This window comes from Panthera pardus, unplaced genomic scaffold (assembly GCF_024362965.1).
Source record: "Panthera pardus isolate Hobbes unplaced genomic scaffold, ASM2436296v1 HiC_scaffold_2, whole genome shotgun sequence".
NCBI lineage: Eukaryota > Metazoa > Chordata > Mammalia > Carnivora > Felidae > Panthera > Panthera pardus.
This window is the reverse complement of record NW_026526765.1, coordinates 107,051,160-107,066,984: the sequence shown is the minus strand read 5'-3', so window position 1 is coordinate 107,066,984 and position 15,825 is coordinate 107,051,160. Positions and strand designations below refer to the sequence as shown.

Sequence of the window (15,825 nt, the reverse complement as noted above, 5' to 3'; positions counted from 1 at the left end):
AAGTAAAGTAAGTCACACAAAGAAAGACAAGTACCATATAATTCCACTCATTTGTGGAATCTAAAAAAAAACAAAAGAAAAGAAAAATAAACTCATCCATACAAGAGAACAGATTGGTGGTTACCAAGGGGAAGGTTGGGAGATGGAGGTAGGCGAAATGGTTGAAGGGGGTCAATTATAGGGTGACGGATCATAACTAGACTCCTAGTGATCACTTTACTTACAGTACATACAGATGGCAAATTGTAATGTTGTACACCTGAAACTTAAATAATGCTATATGCCAATTTTACCTCAAATAAAAAAAAAAAAAAAAAAAGGAGAGTATAGCCCACGGTTTTGAAGTTCAGTCTTCAAGTCAGATTCAGGTCAAAGGAGGTGGGAATGACAGAGACAAGTGGGCACAAGAGACCTGGCCTGGTAGAGCAGCTTTTCCTAGGTTCCCCCTCTGTCTGCCCTAGGAGATCAGTGGATCTCACCCTGGGTGGCATATTAAAATCACCAGGAGGGCTTTTTTTTTTTTTTTTAATTTTTTTCTAATGTTTATTTATTTTTGAGAGAGAGAAAGACAGAGGGACAGAGTGTGAATGGAGGAGGGGCAGAGAGAGAAGGAGACACAGAACCTGAAGCAGGTTTCAGGCTCAGCTGTTGCACAGAGCCCAATGTGGGTCTCGAACCCACGGACTGGGATCATGATCTGAGCCAAAGTTGGCTGCTTAACCGACTGAGCCATCCTGATGCCCCAGGGGGGCTTTTTAAAAACACTGATTCCTAGGGCGCCTGGATGGCTCAGTCGGTGGTTGAGTGGCGGCCTCTGCTCATGTCATGATCTCACAGTTTGTGAATTCAAGCTGTGCATCAGGCTTGCTGCTGTCTGCACAGACCCTGCTTTAGATCCTCTGTCCCCCCTCTTTCTGTCCCTCCCTCGCTCCCACTCTCTCCCTCTCTCAAAAATAAATAAAACATTAACAACAAACAAACAAACAAAAACAAAAAACAAAAAAACATTGATTCCTGAGCCCTGTCCCCATAAACCGCTCCCATGGGGGGTGCAGTCTCAGCATAAAGTGATTCTCCAGTGCAGCACCAGGACTGAGAATTGGCGCTTTCCAGGAGACTCTGCCTGAGTCTCACATACAGCATTCCTAGCCCATTCCCACCCTGTGCTTCCCCACCTCCCATCCCACCTGCCCTTGAGAATTTTACAGAAAATCAGAATGTGCTCCTTGCACTTCTGGATGTAGGGCCCTGCCTTCCTTTCTTCCCCTCCCCCACTTTCACCTTTTCTCTCTAGAAATATCCTTTGCAGCTTATTAGCATCACTGCCCCAGAAACATCTCCTCATACCTATGGGAAAGAATTCTAAATGCTTTTAAAGGTGTTATTTCTATACCTGATCCACAAGTCTGCTTTCCTCTCCTTTTCCAATCAGCTATTCCTGAGAAAGAGTTCTTTTTTACATATTAGTCAATATTTAAGGAGAGACACTATCGGGTCTCGGGCCTCCCCTAGGACCAGTGGTCCTCCAACCATACTCAAGAGAATAGTTGTGTTTCAAGAAAAGAACTGAGAGGCAGGGGTGCCTGGTTGGCTCAGTCAGTAGAGCATGTAACTCTTAATCTCACAATTGTGAGTTCAAGCTCCACTTTGGGTGTGGAGCCTACTTAAAAGAAAAAAGAAAAAGAAAAGAACTGAGGGATTTCATACCGAAGATTAAATAGTGGTTCTTTTTCTTCATAGAGCAAAAGAAAAATAAGTTAGTAGATAGAATTTCCTCAACTTGAGGATTATACTCTCAAATAAACTTCCTTAAATCCTTAGTACCAGCTATTGCTTGCCTATTGTGGAATGAACTAAAAGATGAATCTGATTTTTGCACTGGTAAATGAAATCTACCACGTCCTGTGCTTTCAAGAACACTACGTCCAGTGGATGACCACCTGAACATGTGGGGAACTATGGTCCCAAGGACTTGAAACGTCCACCTTACCCTTACCCCAGACTGGAAGCCCCCTGAGCAGGCTTACTGCTGCACGTTTGGCGGTTTTAGGATCATATGCACTCTAAGACGAGGGAGGGGAGGTGTTGGAGGTATGGAGTGACTTACCTACGGGCAAGAGGAAGGTCCAGCTTTCCCAGGTGCTTCTCTCTCCCTGCCTGCCTCTCTCTCTCTCTCTCTCTCTCTCTCTCTCTCTGTCTCCACCCCCACCACCCACCCACCCATCCCAAACCATTGTGAAGAGCACTTCTCTGAAGGTTTTACAATTTGTCAGTCTCCCAACATTCCAAGCCAATTTAATAAATGTTGAGCCCTGTAAATCCCTAACACCTGTGTTACACTGATTTTCAATCACCATAATGAGACACTAACAAGTGAACCTGTACAGCCACAATAGCCTCCTGACCATAAAGCCTGAGAGCACCATCACCCAGCCTCAGCTTTGCCCAGAGTACCTCTGTTACTCAAGTTGCATGACCTTGACCTCCCTCTTATACAACGGCAATACTGTCCTCATTATCAGAGAAGAGTCTGGTCCCACTGAAGGCAAGAGGAGGGCTCCCACAGCAGAATGCCCTGTGGCAATGTTAGCCAGAGTAGTCTCGTTCCTTCCAGAGCCATCAATCTCAGATATTTTTTCTTACAAAAACAAAATAAATTCAATATTTGCCCACTGGAAACTAGAGCTTGTACAATTAAGCACAGACTCTCATCTGTCAATTGTCTCACAGAACAGACTGGGATTGCATTTCAAAAATTTACAGCTGATTATTTTTTTCTTTTTATCACTTTTACAGAGACATGCGAGAAATGAAAAACCTTTTAAGCAAACTCAGGGAAACTATGCCTTTACCATTGAAAAATCAAGGTAAGTTCTCATCATTTTTCTTTGAGGCAGAGGATGTTGTTAACACGATAACCTTGGGACTTGTTTCTTGAGAAAGTACAAGTTTGTTTTACACAAACAATAGAAGGCATTGAATATACAGTCCTCTCTCTTCAAGAAGATATGATAATGAAAACATAGTCCCTCAGGCGAGCACAGCTGTGCTCTGACCCTCAAGCAGAGGCCTCCTCTACTGGCCCTGTCAGTCAAGGGCATGGATTCATTGCCATGCTGTGGAAAGCACTGTACCAGGAGTGGCAAATACAAAAGAACTGGAAACTTGGCCCTTGCCTTTAAGAAGTTTACGGCCTATAGGAGGACACTTAAGAAACTTCCAAAGGAAGCTCTCTGCCATATAGATGTTCACTTATCTAAAAGAAGTAATAATAACATATACTGAGACCTCACATTGTGCCACTGTGGTTCCACACCCAATTCCAATATGTGGGGGTGGTTTTCCACACCACCAAGCAATTAGGAGACACCAGCGGGGTGTTCTGCAATTCATCTGAATTCTGACAAGACAGGGAGACAGCACCAGATCCCCCAAGTTAAGGGCTACACATGACTGCCCTCCCCCACCACTTGGGATGTACAGGTTAGAAACTCCAACGGCCCCTCCATGAGTTTAGTTAATCTGCTAGAGCAGCTCACAGAATTCAGAGAAACATTTTACTCAGTAGATCACCAGTTTATTGTAAAAGGATATACCTCAGGAACAACCAGATGTCAGATGCCAAGTACAGAGTGTGGGGAAAGGACAAGGAGACTCCATCCCTTCCCAGGTGCACCATGGTCCTCAGATCTCCACCTGTTCACCAACCTGGAAGTCCTCTGAACCTGTCCTCTGAACCTTGCTGGTTTTTATGGAGGCTTCATTATGTAGGCATGATTGATTAAATAAATCATTGGCCATTGGTGATTGAAATGTCTTCAGTTCCTTCCCTTCCCCGGAGGTTGGGGGTGGGACTGAAAGTTCCACCCCTCTGATCACAGAGTTATTCTCCTAGCAACCAGCCCCCATCCTTAGGCAGTTTTTGAAAGCAACCTCATTAACATAACAAAAGGCCCCTTTACGCTGTCATCACTTAGGAAATTCCAGGAATTTTTTGGAGCCCTGTGCCAGGATTGAGGTGGGAGACCAACTGTATATTTCTTACTATAAATCACAATATCACAAACCACTATTCTAAATACTTTACATGGATTAACTGTATTAACTTATTTAACTCTAATAACGCCTTTGAGGGAAATAACGACTGTTTCCCAATTTACAGGAAACTGGGGCAAAGAGAGGTTAGCTAACTCTGCGAAGGTCACACAGACTGTAAATAGATGGTTGAGATGTGGCCCCAGGCAGTCTGTCTCCAGAGCTAGCCTATGGAAATATACACCTTCACACAGAAATGGAAAGGTATTTTCACTGGAGTGAAACTTCCATAAGGGAACTGCCTCTATATGCTTTTGTCAACTATTACTGTAGCTTCTGTACCCAGAACGATGCCTGGCACCTGGTAGTAAAACCCCCGGCATACACGATAAATGTGTGTTCAATCTGTGCCCAACTTTGCAGTCCCAGGGTCTGAAGATCCGTACCAAGGACTTGAAGGAGCACGTTCCCCTACGTGGCCAGAGCGGCGTTAAGTGAAGCAAGCACCAGCTTCGGAGAGACATAACCAGAGGGTGGGGAAAGGGTTTTTAGAGTAAGAAAGAAACTCCTGTGGTTCCCCCTGATCAAAGCCTGGGCGGAGGGAGGACAGGGTGCTGCTTGCCTTTGAGAGGATTTGGCAGCAGAGCTGGGAGTCTGCTGGCTCAGGGAGCAGCAGAAGGTGGCAGAAGGTGGAGAGGTGCAAGTGGGAACACCAGATGAAGAGGCCGACAGGTAGCGCGGCCTGAGCTCCACGGCAGGGAGGCGGGGTGTGAGGAAATGAGAGGCAGGGGTGCGGAGCATCAATTAACTCGGAGCCCCCCTGAAGGGCCTAGAATCAGACGAACGGGCTTGAGCCACAGGGGTAGTGTTGTAGAGGCCTTGCGGTGGTTTCCGGAAGCAGACATTGTGGTGTCTAAATGGGGTGTCTGTCAGATCAGATGAGGGCCCCCAAATGCGGGGTGACGATCAGGTGGAAGCCAGTGGCTTGGGAGATGAAGGGATTCGCCAGAGGCAGAACAAAGGAGATAGAAGTTTATGGCCTACACCTCAAGGAAGCCGCGGGCTGAACAGCAGAGGAGAGGCTGTCTGCAACCAGGCGGTGGGTGGGGGCTGGTTTTAAAGGGGGAAGATGAGGAGGAATGGAGACATATGGAATGTTCCCTTTTTTGATAACTGTGCCTGGTGGGAAGTAGCCCATTGGTGGGGTAGGGTCTATGGCTATTTTGAGGTGGCCACCTGATAGATGGGCCTGTGTTCAGCCAGGTGGTCGCTGTGGGCCCTTTCTGCATTCCACCTCACAAGACTGTTTGCCTAAAAGTGGGCTCTACAGACACAGTGTAGTGATGAGAGAGCCCCCCCCCCCCCACCACAGCATGGAAGACTGTTGCTAGAAATCCGCATGGTGGTTGGGACCAGGGACTTTGGATTAAGGCGATGCTTGGGTTTGAATGCTGGCCCTGCCCACTTACCAACTTTGTGCCCTGGAACAAGCTGTTTAACATCCAGCCATTTCATTTTCCTCAGCCCTGAAAAGGAGATGATAGCATTACTTACTTCAGAGGGTTGTCCTGAGGTTTAAATGAAGCACCGCTTGTGGAACGTCTGCTACGGACCTTTCAGAGAGCAGATGCTGACGGGTGCTTTATTGTTATTGTTGTCGTTGGTATTGGTATTCTTTACCAGCTGGCCCACCCAACCTAGCTCAGGAGAATGCCACATTCTCATCAAATAGAACAGCCCCTGCTACCACGCATTGATCTTGAGCCTGCAGTACAGAACATCGGTCTCTGTGACTTTGGAGTTGGAGCCATGTCTGAAGCTATTCTCAGTTTCTTTATATGTCTGGCAAGTTCCCCCTGTCAGCAGCATGGAGGTCTCTCCCTGTACCTCACAATCAGGAGCCCAGGAGGATGAGTACCAGAGCCCTCAGAAAGAATTTCATGTGCGGCATGTAGCCTCTATTTTAAGTCAAACCATCCAAAATATTTGCTCTACATTTCATGAAATGCATCCAATAGTTTCTGAAATGTGCACTAATGAAAAAACGGAAATTTCATTTTATTTACCTAGGACATTTTTATAATCAAAAAAGTATAAATATTTTGTATAACTTTGTATTACTTTTATAAAAAGAAAAAAGTAGAATTTTAAATATATTTTTCAAATATAATAATAATAAATGATTGGTACTGTGAATAAAACCATGAGTGAAAAGGGCATAGTCCAAATAAATGATATTCAAGATTTAAACTTTAAATATGTGTGGAGCAGAAAAAGGAAAAAGCTAGGAGATTCAAGGACCTGTTCAGGAGGGAATGAAGCAATAGGATTTTGAAATTAAAAAAAAAAATTGAGGTGAAGGCTTCAATTCAGGTAATTTCAGATCTTTTCACTTGGGGGAGAAATGGGACCCTCAGCATGTGATGCCACATCTCTGTTCTTTACATGTTTCATGGGTACTCACAGCATGATGTCACTATAAGCTGAACTGTAGAGAAAGGGGGTTGTGAGTCTGAATCAGAGGGTCTGAGAAACCCTGAAGGAAGGAGAGCAGGTCTCTTGGGTCCCTCTGGGAACATTTTTTTAGCAGATGCATATGGCACCATTTTAATGAACAAATCGGTCAGATTCCTCTGTCTGGTTCCATAAACCAAGAAAGACCATAGGGGCTTCCCATGACCTTCCTGGAATTCTTTTGCACAGATCTGTTTATTATACAGGTCGAGGTTAATACATGCAAGAAATGGTGTGGGGTAAAATGTGGAAAAATGTATCCCAGTTCTTTTCTCGAGGACCTTATTGTCAAAACATCTTTGTAACTGGATGAAAACCATTATAGAAAGCCATCTGTTTTCTTTCTGGCGCTTTCTTTCCTTTCTCTTTTTATTCCATTTACATGTGGGTCTGAAGCAGAGAGAGAAAAGGGAAAAGATACCACTACTGGTTCCCTTTTTTCCAACCATGTGAAAATCCTGCCAGGCAGGTGCTGGGGGATTCTACAACGGAGACGCTCAGATGCCCCTGTTCTCCAGGCTCCACCCTAGTTCTCAACTCAGAAACTTCCATGTTTATTTCAGCATTTAAGGGTTCAAACGTGTCTCCCCCCTTTCCTACCACAATCAAAACTTGACTCAACAACAGTTTGTTTTAAATTGATTTTCAGTGGCCAATAAAGGAAGGTGGCCAAGCGCAAGAATTTTAATGGGTAGCGATTATGCCCTCATTTCAGACAGTGCCTTTTCTTTCCCATCCTTCCCGTTTAAGACTGGAGACAAAGAGATGCACAAAAGAAAAGTGAGCTGTCCTCTTTCTGCCGCGGCTCCACAGCAGGCTTCTGACCACGGTCAGGTCTCCTGGCTCTCAGCCCACTGTTCTTGCCACTGCTTCAGCGCCTCTCCTGTCCTACATTCTGGGTCACTGGCAGTGCTGTAGGGAGCTTCATTAATTATGATAGTCTTGCTGTGTCAAATGGATTACAAATGGAACCACCTGTGGGGAGCCTGCAAGGTTACTGACAAAGGCTAAAAGGAGATTGGAGAGTGAAGGACAAGCATCTTCTAAATGCGTGTTGTAATCAAACAAAACAAGGTGGCAGAAATAAATTAGGCCTGAAAGACAGTTTCACCTTTTCCAGAATTCTGACTTAATGAATGCTGTAGGGTGTGTTTGTACATTCACTCTTGCCTGGAATGTGGTTGTTGAGACCATACGTGAGAATCCGTCTGAAGGGGATCAGTCAGGAATTGAATCTGCTCTAGAATGGGTCCCCTCCTGGAGACAGTGCTATTCCAGACTAAACTGGGTCTAGGAACAGTTCCCCCAGACTCATACTCTCAATCCACTCCAACCTGGACCCCCTGTATCCATCCTAGCCATGTCAGCAGAAGTGTTTGATATCTAGCTAAAGAACATTGGGCAGTTATGCCACCTGGTAGCCTAGAGATGACCTTTTAGGTCCTTTCACCAGGGCTTCACATAAAGACTTTGTGTGCTTCAGTCTAGTGTCTGAATGTTATTCTGGGTAGTTTTACTCCAGGAGCCCCATATCCTTTGTAATCTCTTCAATCTTTCATCCAGGATTCAGTATGACATATGTACTTCCCTCTCTGCTCCAGTTAAATCACACATCAGTTTCTTAATGCATTACTCTATGTTCAGCCCCTACTCACAAACGTTACATGCCTACTCATTGTCTACTAAAGGAAGAACAGACTTCTTTCCCTAACATCTGGTGTCCCCACCATCATCTAACATGTGATGGTATCCTATAATGGGCCAAGTTCTGTATCAGGTGCTGGGGATATCTCTCCCCTAGAGGCTCTCTCTCTCAACAGAACAAATTGGGTGAGAATTACCTGGGAAGCCTTCCCAAATGACATGCTTCCCTTCATAGAGTTTGGGATAATGTTTTGCAGGTAGAGCATGTGAATTCTAAAATCAACTAACACGCAAACACACAAACACACACACACAGACACACACACACACACACTATTGGAAAGACAAAGAAACTAGTGCTTAGAATACAACAGTGCCATAATAGCTACAGGTCACTACAAAGACATATTGGATTCTCATCTAGCCATATTGGAGTTGTAAGGGGCTGGGGTGTGAGATGGGGGAGAGGGTTGTTGATATCAAGGATTGCTTTTTGGAAAGTGAGTTGAGATTTCTGAGGATGAATCAGTTAGCCAAAGAAAGAGGTGGGGGCGCCTGGGTGGCTCAGTCGGTTAAGCGTCCGACTTCGGCTCAGGTCGTGATCTCTCGGTTTGTGAGCTCGAGCCCCGCGTTGGGCTCTGTGCTGACATCTCAGAGCCTGGAGCCTGCTTCAGATTCTGTGTCTGCCTCTCTCTCTGCCCTTCCCCCACTCACATTCTGTCTCTCTCTCCTTCAAAAATAAATAAACATTAAAAAAAATTTTTTAAAGAAAGAGGTGGAAAAAAGAAAAACAAAAAGATGAAAAAAAGTCGAGGCAGAAGATTCTAGATATGTGAAGATATAGGAGGAGACATAAGAGCAGGGCATTTTGTTGAGCTACAAGCACTTCATTAGTTGGTAAAGTGGTTAGAAAAGAGACATGAAAGACTAGAGAGGTAGGAGGATCTATATCATTAAGGCCCTTATAAGCTATGTTAAGAGGTTTGGATTTGGGGCACCTTGGTGGCTCAGTAGGTTAAGCATCCAACTCTTGATGTCTGCTTGGGTCGTGATCTCACGGTTCATGAGATGGAGCTCTGCAATGGGTTTAGAGCCTGCTTGGGATTCTCCCTCTGCCCCTCCCCGCCCCTGCTCTCTTTCTTTCTCTTTCTCTCTCTCTCTCTCAAAAATAAAAGGGGGGGGGGGGGTTGGATTTTATCCTGAAGCCATTGGAGGGGTTCAGTTAGGAGATAGTTGAAGTAATCCAGGTGAGAGATGTGAGAGATGCTTAAGATCTGACCTAGGGCCAGGGGGTTGGAGAAGAGGATGTGAACAACTGATGGGCTGCACAAGAGGGAAGGCAGAATCAAGGATGAAACCCAGGTTCAGACTTGAAAAACGAGGTGAATGATGTGTCTATTCACTAAGTCAGAGAGAACAGAGGAGGAACGGTAGAGATAGAGGATGATTGAAGTTTTGGAGATGGAGGAACTCCCAGAGCAATGCTCAGTGGTGAACACTAGGCATACAAGTATCATGCTGAGGTGAGACATGTGAGCTGGGAGGCTGGGAATACATATTGAAGCATCATCAGCGTAATGGTAATTGAAGCGAGACCCCCCCCACAGAGTGTAGGTATAGAGAAGATCCTAGAATACCAAAATTTAAGTTTCAAGGGGGAAAGAACTGCAGTTTACAGAGGGGACTGAAAAGAAAACCAGAAGAACATTATGAAATCAGTCAAAGAAAGTTGTAAGCTAATCTTGAAGGAGGATTGGCATTTGCCTAAGAAAGGAGGACTAAGAAATGGTGTGTGTAAGGGCAGAGAGCCAAGAGAAGGTATGGCCATATTTAAGGAATTCTATGTATTTCTGTTTTGTACTATTCCCTCCTTCATACACCCTTCATTCAAGACTAGATTGTTTCTTGGAACAAAATTCAAGTTGCCTTTGACCTCTATGACTTTGTTCACACTGTTTTCTCCATCCAGAAAGCCCATCTTCCCCTTCACCAAATTTGCAAGTTCTCCTCATCTCTTGTGGCCCAGAAAGAACACCAAGACCTCCATGATTTCCCACAATTGTCTTCTTCCTTCTCCTCCACTTGGGAGTAAGTCCACCCTTAAGAGTTCTCAAAGCATTGTATTCATATCTCTCTTATGGTATTCCTAATAAAGCTTCATAGTTACTCAAGCGAACATCCTTGAGACCAAGAACCACCTTTCTGTTAGGACCCTCAACACCCAACATGGAGCCTGTACTTAGCAGGCCTTTGATTAATGCAGGGATTCTCATAGTGTGGCCTCAGGACCAACAACATCAACATGTCTGGGAACTTCTAAGCAATCCAAATTCTCTGGCCTCACCCCACACCTACTGACTCAGAAATGCTAGAGGTGAGGCTGTACTTGAACACGCTCTCAGATGTTGCTAATGCAGCTAAGGTTTGAGAACCCCTGAGTTTGCTGAAGGTCTCCTTTTCTTCTAGAGTAGAAATTTGCAACTACAGTTACATTATGAGCACTTCTCTGGATTCTGAGAACATAGCTTTAAACTTTAAACTGAGCCTGGGTGGCTCAGTCGATTAAGCAACAGAATTCGGCTCAGGTCATGATCTCACGGTTCATGGGTTCAAGGCCCGCCTTGGGCTCTGTGCTGACAGCTCAGAGCCTGGATCCTGCTTCGGATTCTGTGGCTTCCTCTCTCTCTGTCTCTCTGCCCCTCCCCTTCTCTCTCTCTCTCTCTCAAAAATAAATGAACGTTAAAAAAAGGGTTAAACTCAAATGCTCAGCTGATTATTTGCAATCTTATTTTTATGTCATTCTGTTTATTAACATATCATCTGTATAAGCAATCTTTTATTAGCAAAAGAAATCTGAGCAATAGAGAAGTGGTATCATAGTGCCTTACGTGGCGGCAGTGTCCCTGGCTTTAGTAGTATCCAGGAATTAAGCTTTGAATGACCAAGATTTTAACTTGCTGATGGCTGAATTACCTGTTCTCCTTCTCTTTCACTTTCTCCTCTGCTTTCCTCCCTCCCTTTTCCTTTCTCCACTTTTCATTTTCACATCTAAAACTGTCCTTGGTTACAGTTCTCTCAGAGCATATGCACTTTGGTGAAAAGATGCTACAAAAGTCTGAAATGTTCACAATAAAAATCAAAGGTTTCCCGGCAAGGTCAGGTGAATTCGCCCAGAAAGTGAAGCACAAGTGGGGAAACATTCCATTTCCTTCACATTCTTTTGGCAGCCCATAATTTCAGAGACAGGATTTCAATCAATGTGGAAAGACATCTTTCCTTGGAGCTGAATCCACTCCAAACCATTCCAAGCAGACTTGCTGCTGCTGAATTTCAGCATTTACTGCCGGTGTCAGCTTCCCAGGGTGTAGGAAGCTGCTCTGAATTTCTGCCAAGATTGTTTGAGCTTTTGTGTCACCTCAGCCCTAGGTGATGATCAGATAAGCTCTGGGCTAGGCAAAGGTGTCACAAATGCTCAAAAAGATGCCCCAAACGAGCGGTCATCCTTAATAGGCAGCCTGTCCTTTGCTTAACATCTGAGCACTTTCTCATCAATTCTAACACTTCTATTCACCTATGAGTGCTCTGTATGTGCACATGTATATATAGCACTCACAAGTGAATGTATGTGTGCATATCTATCTATGCACAGATAGACAGAGACAAAAAGAGGGCTGAGTGAGGAGAATTTCAATAGCATAAAAGGTTTTTTTGATTTGCTGTAACGAATGCACAAAAGTCAGTCTTGATATAAATCTCATAATACCTGTGCACAATACCTGTATGCTTTAATACATAGAAAAGAGAATGTGGGAGGTGTCTGCGTGGCTCAGTCGGTTGAGCGTCCGACTTCGGCTCAGGTCATGATCTCATGGTTCGTGTGTTCAGGCCCCGGGTCAGGCTGTGTGCTGACAGCTCGGAGCCTGGAGCCTGCTTTGGATTCTGTCTCCCTCTCTCCCTGCCCCTCCCCACTCATGCTCTGTCTCTCTCTGTCCTCAAAAATGAGTAAACGTTAAAAAAATTTTTTTTTTTAAAAAGAGAGAGAATGTGGGAGCAAACATGACACCACAGGATACACATGTACAGTTTTTTCGTAAATACAACATGTAGCAGGCATTTCCTCATGCAGTGGGAACAATACACATCTATCTGCACTGCATTTTATAATATATAAATAAATACCCATTAGGTCACTATGCCAATGTCTTAAATGTTTGGAGAAACGGGAGGATATATGGGCATTCAGGAAATAGATCTTCCAGGTCTTAAATAGAAATAAGATTTTTTTCTTCCCTATAAATGTCTTCATAGTTTTGGTGATTCTGTTCAAGGAAATATTAAATTCCTGGTGAACTTGCATTTCAGAAAGCATAATCAGTATTCAGAGAGATACCAACAGATAAAATTCTTTATTCTTCACAGTCTGCTGTACCTTTGCCTTACCCGAATAGGTTGTTTATCGATCATTTGGTGGTTAAAGAAGTAAGAGTCCTAAAACTGATGGGAAAGTGAGTTATTATTTCTTTTTTTCTAAATAGACCATGATTCATCTCTGAGAGATTCTCCTGAGAAATCAGGCTCGCATATAGTATTTGACATTGCTTTCAGTGTCTTAACTATTTGGGGCAAGTTTAACTATCAAAGAGAGATGTCCTATTTTTAGTCTCAAAATGTTGACATCCAGAATATAGAAAATTGCTTTTCACGATGGAAAGGACAAAGACAGTACTGTTTTTCTCCACATTCACAAAATATGAATCTTAAGAGAGAGTATTAACCTGTGGAGACTGGGAGAGTACACTGTTTGATGAATTTGATGTGCTCAGCTAGGGTACCTGTTTTCTTCCCTGGCTGTGACTTGCCATTCTGGTTCTATCTAAATGTATAGCATGGTGCACCATTCCAAGGAACACTGTCAACTTGGTGAGTGATGCTAATTTACAAATAAGTGTGACACATGACAGCCTTTGGGGAGGGGGAGGATAAGCCCAGGCACTTGGATGACACAATTTATGTGAGAGGACTGGAAAGCCGACACTTGTTTTTGTTCTGGACAGTTTACTGAGCATCTAGGCTCAGCAATCAGGAAAAGCAACCCTCGTCTACAAACCAGTTTTATTGACGTGGGGCACATTTTTCCCTTACCCATCTCTTCATCTAACTCCTGACTCTGGGCTCCTTCCCAAGGTCCTATATCCCAAGGTAGGATGGAGAAAGGAGAGAGCCCCTTAGCTCTGCTCTGGGAGGGTGGTGCAACTAGTCCTGGAAAAGCTTAGGTACATAAGAGTACCAGAGCCAACCAACCATCTTGTGGCCCCTAGCTCCATTCTGATTATGTCCTAGTGCTGCCCACATTGGCAATTTCCAGGTCATCTCCTCATGGTCCTTCTCCAGCCTCTGGGACCAGACTGCCAGTTCTGCTCCAACAGGCTATTTCTACCCACCCTCTCTTTTGGACTGGACTCTTTCTTTAAAACCCAGCTCACTAAACTGAATTTGGTTTACTGGTTTATTTCTTCATCTGCTTGTCATCATGCTAAAAATTTCAACCCAAAACTTACAAATTCAGCAGCTGGCAATCTTCTCAGAATGCCATTGTATACAGAAACCTATAGAAATCGCTAGCCAAAGACTCAACACAGAATAGTTGAGACTTCTTCCTGAGGCAATAAAGTAGGTGAGTAGAGGCAACACAGTGGTCCTATGTAAAGGAAAAGAGTAAATAAGAGCTATATTTACTGAGTGCTTCCTCTGTGCTAGGCACTGAGGACCTCACCCAAGCTTAATGTCTTTCATAGATTGTTTCATTTAATCTTCACCTAAGGTAAGTGTTATTAAACCCTATTTTGACTAGGGGAAAACTGAAGCTTAGCAAGCTTCAAGTTACATGTTCACATAGAGCTAGTAAATAGTGGAGGCAGGTTTAGAAAAGAGGTCAAGCTTACTCCAAAGCACGGGCTCTTTCTAAAAAGCTATGCATCTCCCAACTGAAAGAATGTCTTGAGCAGTTTACATTTAATTCTAAGGAGTGGTTTGCAACTGTAGGCTCTGAGCTCACCACCACCACCAAAAAAAGAACATTTGGCCCTATCACGGGACATTTTTGGTTTTCACGGCTGGTGGAGCAGTGTTATTGGCATCCAGTGAGTAGGGAGAGGCCAGGGATGCAGCTAAGCATCCTACAGTGCTCACGACAGCCCCAACAACAAAGAATTATCTTGCCTAAAATGTCAACAGTGCTGAACAAGAAACCTTGATTCAAAAGATGGTGGATTTTTAAAGCCAATTCATAAAAACCCCAGTTATTGTTTGTAATTCACTCATCTGTACATTCTGTCCCATCACAGATGACAGCAGCCTTCTAAATCTAACTCCCTACCCCCTGGTTAGAAGACGGAAGAGAAGGTTCTTTGGGCTGTGTTGTCTTGTCTCAAGCTAGGCAACTCCTCCTGGAAACCCACCAATGCGAAGACCTGAAAATATCACAGAACCTGAGGACCTCCAGACAGCTGAACCACAATTATTGGTTTTTGACTATGTTTTCTATGCTTCCTTATTACTTTTATTCGCCTCCCTCTACCCTTTTAAATGATTTTACATGTGAAAGCAGCTGTTGTCAAGGGGGGTAAAAAAAGATTCAAAAAGCAGGCTGTTTTTAAAAGGATTTTTAAAGCTGACATTGTGCATGTCTGCTCCAAACCATACCATGACAGATGCAAGAATTATGGTTTTTAAATTATTTAAAGGTTTTTTTTAAATGTATCATACAGAGAAAAATTATTTCATGTATAATAGTATATCTTTAGCTCTTGCTGATCTCATGTTAACAATTTATCATATATGAAAGTCTTTAAACATAGAAATCTCTCTAAAACTGCAAAACTGTGTTCAAAAATCCAATCTATCAATATTATTAGAGATAATATTATAATCAAACATATACCACCTCACCTATTGCTTTGTGCTCATTCACATCTAGTCTTCCATTCTGTCGGAATCCAAGAGCTTCTACATAAAAACATCTTAATTTATAATGCAACAAAAACCATATATGGAAAGTATTTAAATTTTGTAAATACACAATTATCCTAACACCTTCGTACAATGCATATGGGCAACTAATTTCCTTTTGATCCAATGGTGTCTTTTTCAGCTTCTTGGAGAATGAAGTAATCCAGTTAGAAAATGGTGTAGTAACATATACAATTACCCTCAAATGTAAAATTGAGTATTATCACATTTTGTTCTAATTGAAATCTGAAGCATGATGTCTGCACAGCAGCATAGTGTTAAATCTTATAGGGCATGCCGGAATTAGCTCAGATCGTAAAAATATTTAACATTTTCTGTTAATAAAATCTTTTTAGTTAAGCTAAGCTTGTCTCATATTAGATGACTATGCAGATATGACTTTTCCGATGTGTACTTGGTGTCTTGTCTTATGCTTAGAATCTTGAAAGCAGGACACATTAAGCAATACTATATTTTAGAAAGGAGGAAGCCACACGCTTCGATTTTCTGCTCACAGTTTTGTTATGATCTTCCTCACTAAACCTGTAACATGGTACAAATTTTGTTATATTGTCCCCTGTTCTTCCTTGGCCCGTTTCCCAAACAGTATTTCCCATGGGTTGA

General features: G+C 43.3%; 1 protein-coding gene across 1 annotated transcript in view; it reads left to right on the top strand.

Moving 5' to 3' along the window:
- RGS7BP (regulator of G protein signaling 7 binding protein) overlaps positions 1-15,566 on the top strand; it is a 103,996-nt gene extending 88,430 nt beyond the window's left edge. Inside the window, exons 5-6 of the mRNA XM_019414331.2 lie at positions 2,797-2,867; positions 14,538-15,566. Of these exons, the coding sequence (XP_019269876.1) occupies positions 2,797-2,867; positions 14,538-14,629 (163 nt within the window). The 3' untranslated portion in view covers positions 14,630-15,566. The remainder of the gene's footprint in view (positions 1-2,796; positions 2,868-14,537) is intronic.
- The last annotated feature ends 259 nt before the right edge of the window (positions 15,567-15,825 follow it).